The sequence below is a fragment of the Boleophthalmus pectinirostris genome, unplaced genomic scaffold (genome assembly GCF_026225935.1).
Source record: "Boleophthalmus pectinirostris isolate CB_2022bp ecotype Guang Dong unplaced genomic scaffold, ASM2622593v1 HiC_scaffold_8, whole genome shotgun sequence".
Lineage (NCBI taxonomy): Eukaryota > Metazoa > Chordata > Actinopteri > Gobiiformes > Gobiidae > Boleophthalmus > Boleophthalmus pectinirostris.
Genome location: NW_026571515.1, coordinates 25,664,929 through 25,679,488, shown reverse-complemented (window position 1 = coordinate 25,679,488; position 14,560 = coordinate 25,664,929). Strand labels below are relative to the sequence as shown.

The 14,560-nt window shown below is 39.3% G+C and overlaps 1 protein-coding gene across 1 annotated transcript in view; it reads right to left on the bottom strand.

The window, feature by feature from the left end:
- The window catches only part of LOC110164947 (low-density lipoprotein receptor-related protein 1-like), a 60,624-nt gene extending 46,420 nt beyond the window's left edge, over positions 1–14,204 (bottom strand). The window contains exons 1-2 of the mRNA XM_055165782.1: positions 13,665–14,204; positions 6,520–6,660 (exon numbers count right to left, since the gene is read on the bottom strand). Coding sequence (XP_055021757.1) covers positions 6,520–6,660; positions 13,665–13,737 — 214 coding nt within the window. The 5' untranslated portion in view covers positions 13,738–14,204. The remainder of the gene's footprint in view (positions 1–6,519; positions 6,661–13,664) is intronic.
- Positions 14,205–14,560: the final 356 nt, after the last annotated feature.

The window sequence follows — 14,560 nt, the reverse complement described above, 5'->3', positions numbered from 1 at the left end:
TAAAGTATTTTTTGCTGAGGTAATTCTGCTTAAGGGTTGCTGTGTCAGTGGCATAAATTTGTTTAAATGTTTTATTGTTTATAGTGTATATTTTCCTAAGCATCATGACAGGCCTAACTGTGACAGTATTTTCTGTTGTGCTTATATGACACACTTATACCCAGCATGCATCTTTTCATTGGCAAGCCAGCAACAATATAGTCATATGGCTGTCCCACAGCACAGTAATACCTTGGCAGGCCCTGAATAGGGAGCTGCAGTGGAAAACTAAATAGAACGTATAATATGGGGATTAAATAACTATGTAGGAGGGACAATGGAGATGACCCCTGCTTTCTGCACTCCCCTTAGGAAGTTGTTGGCAGCAGAGTGTTACAATAAGCTTTTCCTCATGCTGGCAGCTGATGTTTCCCATGTCATTTGTCTATGGACTAAGAGAAAGACAAAAAATTTAAAAAAAATAATAAAGCATTTTTGGTTAAAATTTGAATTACAAAAAAACAAAAAACTGATAAATAAAAAAAAATCTTGACATGAAAAGAAATGTCCTAAATAACCAGAACAGTTATTATTTGTCCAGCTAGTTGCCCAGTGCAGCCACATTACCATGTGTGTCTTACATATATAGGAACTAGAGCCCGACCGATATGGATTTTGTTGTGGCCGATATGAAACAATATTATATACAATACAATACAATACAATACAATGATATAATGAGAGTTGGAGCTGCTGATAGCCGATATAATCGCCGATATATTTAGTGATGTAAAAATTCACTATAAATCTTGAATTGTTTAAAAAACTTAGGTTTGGCTCTAATGGATTCTAAATTGGGTTTATTTAGGCAACATTTATTGTTATTCTGCCTCTTTACATCATATTTACATACAGTAGATTGGCCTAATGGCATTTTTGCATCACATTCTAGCTACTAGTGATGGGTATTCCAGTTTTTTTTTTTGGAGAACCGGCTCTTTTGGCTCGGTTCACTAAAGCAGCTGGCTCTTTCGGCTCCCAAGCAACTCTTGAGATTGTTTTGTTGCAAGCAGGACTAAACCAAAACTGAGCCAATAATATCGGCCAGCCGATATATCGGTCGGGCTCTAATAGGAACATTAAACTTCTATATGATTTTCCAGCTTTCAGCCATGAGGAGAGCTTTTTATACAACATATAAATAAAAAAAATAATCAAATATAATTAAATGCACTACCAATCGAGAATTACCAAAATATTTCATGTAAAAGTTTCCTGTCTCACAAATCAGCATAAGCTTACTTAGTTTAATACTTAACTCAGAGTCAGGCATGTCTCAAAGTTTATTCCAGGTTTATTCACCTTTAGTTTATCAGTGGGCAAAAGTCACCACCAGTGAAGCCAAAGCAAATTTATGTTATTTTGTGACGTCTTCTTCTTAACTGACAAAACCTGTTCCCTCCATATTCAGAAAGACAGTGGTGAGGAGGAGAAAACTGAACAAGAAGTTGGGCCTTGGTGGCGTGAGAAAGGCCTGTATTCTCTGCCTGCTGATTGGCTACAAGGGCAGAGGAGGGCCCAGACCCAAAGACTAGAGGGATTTACTGGGCTTTGCTCCTTCCTCTGTGGAGGGGGAGTATGTTGTTAACCACTGCCCTCGCTGCTATCCACCCCTGCCCCCCTCCTGGGTACAGCAACATGACTGACTTTAAACAATGACAAGAACCCACCTCCCCCCCCCAGTAAAAATGAAATCAAGCCATTATTAAGCATTTTATTGCTAGGTCTTTTTCTTGGCTACTGAAATGCTAATCTGTACATTTTGAGCAACACGAAAGTCTTTGGGATCCTCCCTTGTCTGCATCACTGTATGCTGCCATGTGAGCACCTTTAGTCATCGTTGTCATGGAGAAGGTGCTCATGATAATCAAGTCGGACAAAGGGCATAGTTGACCGAGGTCCTGTAGCAACTGGAGGGCATAGACAGATACCCTTCTTGTGTGGGCCAAAAGCACATTGGGCCGCAGCAAGAGATGATAACTCAATCCAAACATCAAGCAGTCCTTACCATCAACCCAGTGACAGGCCATGACACCCACTGCCATTGGTCACTGTGTGTGGGCTAGGGGACTACAGCCACATGGATAGTGTTATATATAAAATAAATACAATTTTAAAATAAACTCCACTGAAATGTAATCAAATGAATCAGTTAAATGATCCAGAGGATATTGTTTTTCATTATGAACCATTCCAGAGTGTACCCATTCATAATTACTGCCTAATTTAAAAACATATAGACCTACTATATTTCCACAGACTGCGAAGCACATAAAAGGCAGACTAGCTAACCGGTATGAAAAGAGGGAGTGTCTCCTTAGGCATTAACAAGTGTTAAAACTGCTCCAAGCAGACAGCTTTCACTCCTCTGGGCTCAAAGAGGATAACATTGCATTGGTGTAAAAGAACTGTAAATTAGCATGATTCAAATGCATGCCACCCTGCTAGGTGCATGTCCTTGTAAGAACATTTACATGTTAAACACAAGTTAAACTGGAAAAAAAAACAATGGTAACATGCAGCCTTTTGTTGTTGATAAATTATTAATTTGAGTAACTCTGATGACAGAGAAAGTGCTTACATGCTAAGGCTTATTCAAACATCTGTTCCCATTCACTGCCTCAACCACCAAGAATGCGGTAAACGCAAGAACCATAACTGAACACAGAAGAAGAGAGGCCTTTAAGCTCCAACAAAGAAACATGAAGCAATGACACAGCATTCACAATTTAACTGTATCTAGAAAACCTTCTAGAACAATCAGGAAATGGCTCAATTATCTCAAAACACAGGGACATGCATAGACATTTTGTGGGGTCTGTGCTCTTCCACGAAGAAGAACTTTTCTATATTGCTTAAAAAGGGGGTATTGCACTTCTATGGGATATTAACTGCTATCAAATGACGATGAATGGCGTGCGTGTGCGTGTGTGTGGCTGGTCGGAGGGGGCTGATGGCGCAGATTGGCTGTCTCACTTTGGTCAGTTTGCCCTGGGGCAGCTGTGGCTACAATAGCTTACCACCACTTAGAAGGGATCAAATGAATAATGCATGCATTGTTAAGTAAATCTGAGCATCTGGAAAAAGTATAAGACTAATGCCTTAACAACAACAACAACAATAATAAGGTTCACTTTTATTTTTGACATCCCCGTCCCTTTGCTTTCTGTGCTAAGTCACTCCCCCTTTAGAGGGCCTGGGAAAGATCACTAGATTACTCAAACAAATCAAAAATCTAAAATCTACAGGCATGTTTTAATGAGGGAACAATGTTATAGCATGGTAGAAAGCTCGAGAAAGTCAATGTTGCATTATACCCATTTAAAACCCCTTTAAACTTACTTAAATGAGTTTAAAGTGTGTGTGAGTTTTCCCTCATTAAATGGGGTATTATAGGTGAACAGATTTTTTGCAGTCTTACGTAAACAAAACAATCACACTGCTATAGTTTACTTCTCTCAAAATTCAAACTAGTCCATATTTTTAGACTGTAACAACTACTGTGCTCCACCCCTGATCTCTGCTTCAGCACAGCCACTTTGTGAGCTGCAGTCTCACACTGGGCTGTGGACAGATCACTTCAGACAACAGTCCAGTCTAAAACAGGGCTTATGTGTTATGTGTTGTTTTATGAGGAACAGATTTTTTTCTGATTAAAAACATACCAGTACTAGTATAATAGTAAAAAAACATACTAGAACTAGCATGATTTGACCATGGGAGCAGAGCACTCAAAGGGCACAGGCGGGTGCTAAAGGTAAAGTGCTTGAGCACCACTTTATCTGGTGCACCAGATGGATCCCTCTACTGCATACCATTGTATGTCTGTACACTACGAGCGTATATATGCATGTGAACCAGAGCGCAAACAAACAAGCACATGTAGTTCTCGATCATATCTATGAACTCAATAGCACATATACTTTTGAGCATTACAGGTCATTTATTTTAATTCAGACACATGAAGGCATCATAACCCATTTGTATCCCACTCCATTATCTTATATGTGCTCTATAAAGATAACACTGGTCCTGCTACTATAAGGGCATTTATAAACAACTTGCCTGTGCCAAGCACCATCGTTGGGACAAGGAACTCTTACCTTGAAGGCCAGTGTCACAGAGTCCACTTCCTGAGCCCTAGGTATACATAACTGAGGTGAAACAACTAGCCTGACACTAACTGAGGCAGTGCAGTCAGTGCAGAACAGCCAGTGCAGTGCCTCAGAGAGGATGACAGGGTCATACCTATAGACAGGCTTGTATAGTCAGGAACAATACTTTATCTGAAAGTGGGACATCAGGGAAGAGGCTCATGCAGGGTGTCAGTGGCATTATGCCAGGACCCCCACTTACAAAGCAACTCAAGCAGAGCACCATGAACATAACAGAATACACATGTCTGAGCCTCAGCTCCAGTCTTGTAGGTTCATCTTGGCCATAAGACAATACTATACTGTACCCTGTGGTATCATCTGTTGCCACCAGTGCTGCAGCATGTCAATGACTCATGTGATAAAGGCAGCACCACCACAGTAGCAGAAGTTAGTCTTTAGCTGCTCAGCGTAATTGCAACCTGAATGCATGGTTTGGAAATGACAGGCAATTAGGGCTTCAGACAGTAAGATGCTGAAGAGTACACTTTCTTCTGAGATGGGTAACTGGGACACACATCAAAGATCCTTTCCAGACAAAAGAACGTGTTTACAACATGCACTTCTTTGACTGTAAGTGAATTCATGATCATCGTAAACATAACAGGTGGTATTTACTCTAACTAAAAAGGAATGATACATTCTAATTAGTGACATCAGATGACACCCAGATTTAAGTTTTAACATACACATATAACTAATTTTATTCTTTGCTGCCATGCTTCTTGTTTTGTTTTTACAATGATGAATATCAAAAGAACTGCTAGGGGATTTCCATATTGCCATATGAAGACTAGAGAAGTACCAAAGAAATTAAAGCAGACTTCTTTTGCTTTGTAAATCTGCATGGGCACTTGTAAACAAAGTCTGTAGTGAGTAATTAACTTGAACTAGAGATAATGACGTAATTATAGTTGCATGCTGCTCTTACATTAACACACACGGTCAGGCATGTAGCTGCTCAAGTAAAGATGGCTTAGACTATCTTATAAACTACTTCAGTAAAAGGTGAAGGTTATTCAAATCTTGGAGACAGTTTTGGAGACAGATTGAAAGATTAATTGTTCAACACAAATGGACACAGAAGCAGAGAATATTTTCCACAACTGGTTTCCACAGCAGTCTGCCTTAATGCAGAAACAAAAATATGTATGAATGAAGAGTCTAGATAAAAAAGTCCAGGATCTTTTCCTTTGCTCTACTGTAAGTAAGGAAGTATTTTGTATGTAAGTATGTCTGGCTCCTCAGACCTAAATGTGCTTTTTATCTGACTATGCCATAAACAGTCAGATAAAATTTTTTACTTTTAACTAAGTTTGATTTCATTAAGCTGGTCACAAATATATTAGGCAATGTGAATAAAAGAAAATTCAGGATTTTTTGAGTCAATAACTAATAAATAATCGTAAAATTATTTCATGGTTATAATAATTGTTACACCAAAATTCCAAATCATTACATCCCTTATCTGTGGTGGCTTTAGTAGCCTACTTTCTCACCTCAAATGTTATTCTATTATTTTGTGTGTACTACAACAGAAGCTTAATATTGTATTTTGTGCCCATGTCATGTCGATGAAATGGCAGATATCCCTGATGTGACAATCCCAAAAGGAAAAGGCCTGAAAGAACTTGTATGTTTATATTTCCCTCTGAGGATGACTCAAGGGTTTAGACAAGGAGAAGAGGCCAGACTTTTCTTTGCTTAATATCTTTCCTCTTAAATAATGCCTTACAAATCCATGCTTGATAGCCTCATTACAATGTCGTACTCTGGCCTTTTAAACATTTTTCTCCTAAATCCTGTGTGAAGATTAAATAGTGTTTCTAGAAGCAATAAAAAAGCCCTTACAGCAAGGTGTCAACTGCTAGTTTCTACATGCTACTATTGAGGTAATACTTGCAGCATGACAGATGAAGGCGTACGCATAGACAGTAGAATCACCATTAGCGCCAACATATATACAGACAAAACCTTTTAGCAGCAGGTTTATAGATGGATGAGCACAGAAGTGAGAACGATATTTGTCAGGGTTTGACTCCAACACACATTCTCTGTTCAAGAGACCAGACAAGAGTGAGGGCTCAGACTAAACACAACTGCATAATTAGACATGTAATTCACCATGGAAGGCAGTCCTTGTACTGTGGACTGCGATGTCTTAAAGAAACCACAACCTTCTCTGTCTATTCAGGGTGTGGGCATTCATTTGGTAAAATGAGTAAAATGAATCTGATGTATAATGCCTCATACCTCATGTTAATAATGGGAAAGGCTGACTTTTATTATTTGAATTTGAAAACCAGGGTAAATGCACAACACTTACAGATGTCTGGGGATTCGTCTGAACCATCTGGACAGTCCTTCTCGCCATCACAGCGCCAGCCTTTGGAGATGCAGGTCACCTGATCCTTGCACACAAACTGCTTCGAGCTGCAGGTTTTGGGCTGCTCCTCAGTCTTGGGGGCTAAAAAATGGCAAACAAACGAGCGTTGTCACAAAATGTCTAGGAAGGTTTTACGTCGCATTACAAAGATACAAAAGACACAAAGTTACAAAAGACAGGAAATTTCCATCTTGTGGTGGATTAGGTCTTAACTCACAAGGATTCAGGAACATGTAAAGGTCAAAGTAAGTTTACAGTGATGTTTTTGTATTAAAAAGCCTACAGAGTTCTTTCAGAAAAAAAACCCAAAAAAAAAAAAAAAACTCCATGACAAGTTTACAAGCAACAGTGGTGCCTTTTAGTTTTGCCTACGTTTGTAATTTCCTCTTTTCTTCCAGATGTTTTGGGTCTTTCTGCATTTGTTATTACTGCAAAGGTGATTTAAACTTATACCACAAAGACTACTCTTTCATGTCTCACAACACAAACGCATTCCCACTGAAGTCACACCATGGGAAAAAGACCATTTCTCAGCAGACAGCAGAGACAGATTGTTGAGGTGTACCACAGGCTAACTGCACCATAGCAAGGCCCAAGAGCCAGCAGCAATTAGAGTATAGACACAATCAGGATTTAAGTTAAGTCAGACACAGAGGTCTCAACAGAATATGAAAATAAGACAATGTTTTGAGGGTTTCAGGCAGATAGGTTTGCAATTTTACAGATGTGACAGAAGGCTAGGTAAGACTAAAACAGTACCAACATTCATTTGCAATGGGTTATATACAATCATCAATCAATCAATCAATCTATATTATATTATATTATTATATAATATACAATACAATTTAACATTAACATAATTTAACACTCAAACTAGTAAACCAATTCATTTCTTTGTACGGTTATTCTGCTGAAGTTAAGTGCGTAATTCTCATTGTGATTCTGTGCAGTAAGAGAGCCCTCCTTGGACGCCTCTTGGTACTTGGCAGGCGAGGAGGTGTTTGGTCTGGGAGGTGGAGGTGGAAGGGGGCACACCGCACAGGGGCTGAGATGTGACTGAAATTACAACAGAGCAGCAGGCTACAGCCATATTGCACTCAGAGACAAGAGTTTAGCGCTTGGCCTTGTATGACAACAAGACATATGCTCAAATTAACAGTGAATAATGAATTGATATTCTAATTCTATACTTATTCAATCCACATCTTTATCTGGGAAATCATGCCAACAACTATATCACTGATCTAAAAGTTTCACTCTACAACTTGGTATTGGTAAAAGAAAGTTCTAAATCTTACCTGCATTAAAAATAGAAAAACAAAACAAAATAACAACAAGCACACAGACAACTGAATAGTGAAAGACTGAAAGGAAGCCTGGCCATGGCCCTGGTCCAGCCTGTTAGCTGTGCTGCCACTGAGATTACCAATGTGACTGCCCATTTGGTGAAGCAGTAAATACACTTGATTCAGTTCAGCTCATATGTAGCCATTAAATCCACTTTCACAATAAGCAGCAAAACAGCAAAAGGCAAGTCATGTGCAATATGGACAAAAATTAATATCTTGATAGTTTTGCATTATCTAGATAGTGATTTCAGATGATATTTTTACAATGCATGAGGAATGTGTTAAAATGTGCCTGTAAATATATTTTAACATCTCTTTTTGGTGTTGTTTTGAATAGTTTTAAATAATTATAGACTATAAACTCAATATTGTAAGAGCTCCAAAACCACAAACAATATACATTTTTCAATACATCTCATATATCTACAACTAAATGAAGGCTTTAAAACTGTCTATGGCTTCTGTTTCTATGTACAGCATGTTGTCTGAGTCCCACTTATTCCCTATGAGTGGCATACAACTGGAAATACAACATTGTGGCTTCTAATTTTGTCTTCCCTACACACCAGTGAAAAGTGGCCACAGAGAGGAGAACCTCACAGCCTAATTGGAGGTTGTGGCTGAGGAGGGGTTAGAGTCTGGAGAGAGACTGGCAGCCTTCCTCAGTCAGCAGTCCTCTTTCAAAATGATAGAAACATCTCAAACAGAGGATGGAATTGTTAACTTGCTATGCATAGTAATTTTTCCTTTCTAAGTGTTCATTAATAGTAGGTTAATTTCAAATTTCGTTCGGAGCACTGCTTCACTTGAGCTGAGTCAATAATACAAACAAGGACATAAAATTAGATCACCATCCTGAAAACTTTTCCACACTGCTAATGCCACAAAACTGAATGTAGTGACTACTTGTAGAAGATAACACTGGGTTATGCAGTATTTTTGGAGAAGAGTTGACATTTCTGTATATCCAAAAAGCAAACAGCCAAAAGTATCTCTGTGAACACAGAGGACAGACCATAAATGACGCAGTGGGAACACTCAGAGGCCAAATGATAGAGGGCTCCAGACAGCGTCACCAGCTGGGACATAACACTGACCCAGTTTTACTGCGATCTGCCTCTCCCTCAGTACGGCCATCTCAACACAAATCAACTCCAGATCCATGCAGTACATTCCAGCACCTTCTAATTGATTTCATATGTGCTGTGCTCCCTCAAGAGTCAATCTATTGCAGATGAACAAATGCACACAAAGAACTATATCTTTCACATACTTGTGGAGAACACAAAAGTCTGGTGGGGTACATCAGTACTTTTCCATATAAAGATGTCCAAGACCAACATGGAGTTATAAATGAGAGGAGTACTGAATTGATTTAACCAAAGTAAAAAAAAAAAAAATGCAAAAGGGAATAAATACTTACATCATATGAATAATAATCAACCTTGTTGCATGGTTAAGCACAGCAGAGAATTAGCAACAAGAGAAAGACAGGCTCAGTTTTGGAGTATGGGATTGGTTTAGATCACATATCACATCTCCCTTTGCTGGCCCTCCTTTTAACAGAGATCAAAAAACACTCTGGGGGATGTAATGTAATCCATGTTGTAAAGTTTGAGTTTAGCATGATTTCAAAGCAAAATTTTAGATTTAATCATTCAGGTTTTATCATTCGTTTTAGAGTCACTGCTTACTATCTTTTTCCATTGCTCTCACAGGGCCCACCAGACATTTTCTGTAGCTTTACACTACCTTGCCCCAATAATGAGTTGTAGTCCAGTAAGACAACAAAGGAATAAACAAGCATTGCATACCAATCAAAACTATGTATCATCAAAAGGAAAAACATATTTAGCTATTTGGAATAAAAGCCTATTTTATTTTAGGTTTTGCAGGTTTAGCAGTTGACATTTGAGGTAACCTGGTGAGCCTCTGCATGTAGTCCCAGACCAGTCATGGTAAAAGACTTTAGACGAATGCATATATTGTTAGCCACCAAGTGGCACATTTTTCCACCCACTTTGTAGTCTAAGCAGAGCACTGCTTATAAAAGGAAAAGCAAAGATTCAGCTGTTATGAAAACACAAAATAGGAGCCATCAAATAAAGGCTGGACCACATAAATTCCTACACTCACTACAACAGATTCAGCAGTAAACCCTGTCTGGGCAACTCTCCTGTGAACTTCCTAGGAACAAACACAAGACTACAGGAGGAAGGTACGATTATAGGACTCTACACCAGAGGATTTGTTTAGGTTTAGATATAATAATTTCTGGCGATTTAATATGTGACTTCATGCAATTACTCATTGGAGTCACTTAAAAGCACACAGGAGGAGGGAATGTGTATGGCGTTGTCACTACTGAGAATGACTCATAGACAAAAGCACAAATGAGTAGCTATCCTCTTCACATCTTCCAGCACACATCTCACCAGTGGGGTACAACAAATAGACCCAACTTTACACCCACGTGCTGTTGATGCTTTTTTGCTTTTAATAAAATGAGAACATAATTGCCTTTAAGCTCAAAAGCTTTGTTGGGTTTTGCAAATGATCAATTGTAGTACCCACCATAAAGAATAAGTAATAGGTAATCAAACCAAGACAAAATATCCATTATAGGATCAAATACAGAGACATGCATCTATCACATGTGGAAGAGGCTGTGAGTGGGCACAAAATAATACACTTTTATCATATTTTGATAAAAACCTGCAAGCGGACCCACTGCAGGGTGGCCACTGGCCAGACTGAAGCGCCAGAAGTTCTCCATTGATGTCCAAGTAAAACAGAAACCATAAAGCCAGTATTCTCACAGTTGTGCCAGGTGTCAGGCAAACGTTGCAACCCCCTGCAAAATTTGAACACCCATGTGTGCTCTTTTTATAATGTTCATGGAAAATGCCTCTTGATTCACAGTCTGAAATTACACATGAGTTGAAAGTGTTTTGATTTATTTTTTTCCCCACATGGCACAAATATTGCAAAAATAAATTAACAAATAAGCAACGAGTGATAATTTAAGGTGTGGAGGAGCCCAAGTCAAAGCTTAAAGGTCCTATATTATGCAAAATTGACTCTTTCAGCAATACTAGAATGCTGTTATCTTATCAAAAACACATCCAAAGTAGTGTTTTGTTTCATTTACACAAGTTTGTGTAACTCTTTATTATTAGTCTGTTGACATCTCCAAAGATCTGTTCCACCTTGAAATGTCATGAAGCAGTAGTTTTCACACTAACAGCTTCCTTTTACATTTTGTCAGCAGAGATGGGCAATTCCAGGACTGAAATTATCCACATAATTCTAATGAAGGTGTAAAGAGTTTAAAAACACAACAGAGAACTTCCTGTATAAGCCCACATGAAATCACAAGGTGGGACAGAGTGTTTTTTGTTTGAGAGAAAAACTCACTCTAAATATGCATATAATATGATGTATGTTAAACATGTGTGAATGAAACAAAACACAACTCTGTGGGTTTTTGAAGAGGAAACAATATTAGTACATAGATCACAGACCCCCAGTAGTCTTGGGAGCTAAGGACAACTGAAAAACCATACTTCAAATGAAATCTAATGTCTCCAAAAGACAAAGTATGTAATTCTGATCAAACCGATATATTTTTGTCCCACTGTCTGCTTCTGTCATGTTAAATCAGTGGACCAATAGAAATATACAACATAATAGCTTGCATTTACTGGTAGAAATTCAATAGGCCATTTAGGCCTATTTAGGCCATTTGTACACCTAGTATCTTTACATGCCTTCAAAGGAAAAATAATGTCATCTGCTTCTTCTGAAAGTTTACATTCACTATGCTTGGTTAAATCCACCTGTCACTCACTCAGATACTAACCAACAAGAGAAGTGGGTGGGTAAAGTGTGTTTGACCTTACAGCTCAAAAAGAAAAAGTGAATCCCAATATGACGATATCAACAAAATAACAGATTGTCATATGACATCACGATTTGATTTTCATCACCATATTGCCCAGACATGTTCTGATACAGCTCAAGATTATTCTAACGCTACTCAGGATCCTTGCTCAAATGACTATTTAGTTTCAGCACTAGTAATAGTATTGATTAGTATCTGATATGCAGTACTTTGGACAGCCTCATTGTCAAGCCCTACTTAAAATGACAGAAAAAGAGCATCCATAGGAATGGATGAAGAATTTGGATGATGACTGTATTTTTCCAAAGTAGATGTTCTGAGTGATAGAGTCAGAAAAATTAGGCAAAAGGTAAGTAAACATATAGCCAGGCCCCATAATATAGAAGCCAAATGTCAGCACGAATTTTTCTCACTTTGACTGTAGAATAAAAACAAGAAAAAGTGGAATACATTGAAAACAATTTCATTTAGCCAAATCCTGGTGCACAAGTATCTAACATTTGAATTAACCAATAAAAAAAAATGTACTTAAAAGTGTCTCTCCTCTGAGTGCTTCGTAGCACAGGCTGACTGCTGATGCTGAGACAGTCATTTGGGACTGACCATTATATACCTTTTGACCACCAATAAACCAACATGACACTAGTTTTGTCCAACCAGAACTCCTTATGATTTAACTGTGTCAGAGGGACTTCAGTCTCTGCCCTGAGTGAAGTTTATTCTCGCTTCACCCGCCCTCACCCCTGGCTCTCTGGCTCAAGCCCCCTCCTCCCCCATCTCCTCCCCTTTGCAGTCACATCTAAGTTGGATTAATGGTCTTCCTGTGTCCAGATGTTGCATACTGATGAAGCCAGTGGGAGGGGCAGGGTAGCTCATGAGGCCACGCTCTGGAAATACCTCACTTTTAAAACTCATGTTTAAAAAATGAACAGTTTTCTACAGTGTGACAGCATTCACCATCTATAGACTATAACTTCCTAAACTAAGAAAAAAAGGCTTAAAAGAGGCAATGTCTACAATTTAGACATTAGAAGAAGGAAAATATACCTTAGAAACTATATTAGAGAGTAGCTAGATATTAAGATATCTATATCAAGAAAATGCATATAAATATCAAAGAACTAGGCCGAAAAGGACTCACAGCACGCCTCCTCGAAGCAAGTCTTTAATGCGCTGCCCAAAACATGTGAGGTTTTCTATATATCATTATTACTTTCGGTGGTTAAGTAGAATGCAGGGGTTAAAGGGAGATAAGAAGCTGAAACTACTCTATTCGTCTATAACTGTCAAATACGCTGAGCTATTAGTCCCTGGCACTGACACAGGTCTGGGCAAACAGCAGCATTCATATCGTCGCTGCAAACACCGTGTCTTCACACAAACTGATCTGAATGAGGGATCAGAGAATTTCCTGAGGGGATACAGCGACACGGTTTGTGAATGGAGATGGTTGTTGACGGACGCTGTATCACCGGTAAACACCATTGAGGGAGGGAACTACAGGCCTGTGCTGTTTTGTAGGAGTCAGTCTGAAATGCTACATAGAAACTGGGCCGAGTGTTGTTGCCTTTTATCCTACCTGCTGAATGTAAAAATACGGTCTCTCATCCTCAGCAGGCCTTACTGTCTGCCGATTGCATTGATAGGCCAAAAGCTTTGAGCTTGTGAGTGTCCTACTTTGTTTGTTATTAAAGGCTTTCTGGTGCTCGAGTCTAATGTGATGAAACCAAGTGTGTTTTCCTCAGGACAACTAATTTGCAGGCCACAGATGCGTACAGACTAAGCGGTTAAGAGTATCACAATGCGAGGTAGAACAACAGGCTTCTTACCTACGGTTACGCCGTTAGAAGATAGGATCCCGATGAACAGTAGAAATCCTAAGAGGACCAACCTCATCGCCATCTCCTGAGCAATGCCCGATGGCACTGCCGTTAGAAAGAAAAGGGTGAAAGTTAGCTGGTTTTCTTGAAGCAAACAATCTAGGCAGACACCTCATCCGAACCCCTTTTTCTTCTTGGTCCGGGGGTCGCGATTGTGCGTACAGTTGCTCACGGAGCCCGCACAGAGAACGCAACACTCGGGTTCGTGCGATTAAAGACGCTACAGCCTTTCAAGGCTATAGTTAATGCAGCTGCACATTCATGTATATTTCTAATTGATTCTTAGCATTCAAACATGATGCACAACGAAGCAGTTGAACGTGTATCTCCAGACAAGTCTTCTAGCACCACACCATGCCACCTGAGTCAACAGAGAAACCCTTTATCCACGGCTGCGCATGCCCTCAGCTCATTACGCATAAAATTCTAAAATTAAAATTAAAAAGTAAAAGCTGTTTCCCTCGCGTTGCCAGTGCCTCTCTCTGCTTGCGGCTGCATGAGTGGTTGGGTGAATCTTACTCAAGCACCCCCCAGTACAGAGGCAACTGTGACGTCAAAAGTGAACATTTACGCATGCGCGTTTTTCCTCCAATTTCATGCGCCTTTTTTTTAATCATGCTTTTTCACTAGCAGTAGAGTCTGGTGGAGAAGAATGAGGTTGCCCCTGGGAACTCACCTCAGCCATGTTGCCTCAGGTTGTTTTTATTTTCTGGAAAATACAAATTAACGCAGGACCCTATGCACAATTGCTCAGCAGTTTGTTTCAAGTTAGATTTGCCGTTGAGCTGCTAAGCCAGATCTAAAGGTCCCCTGACAGACGCTTATTTGTTGTCAAATACTACCCC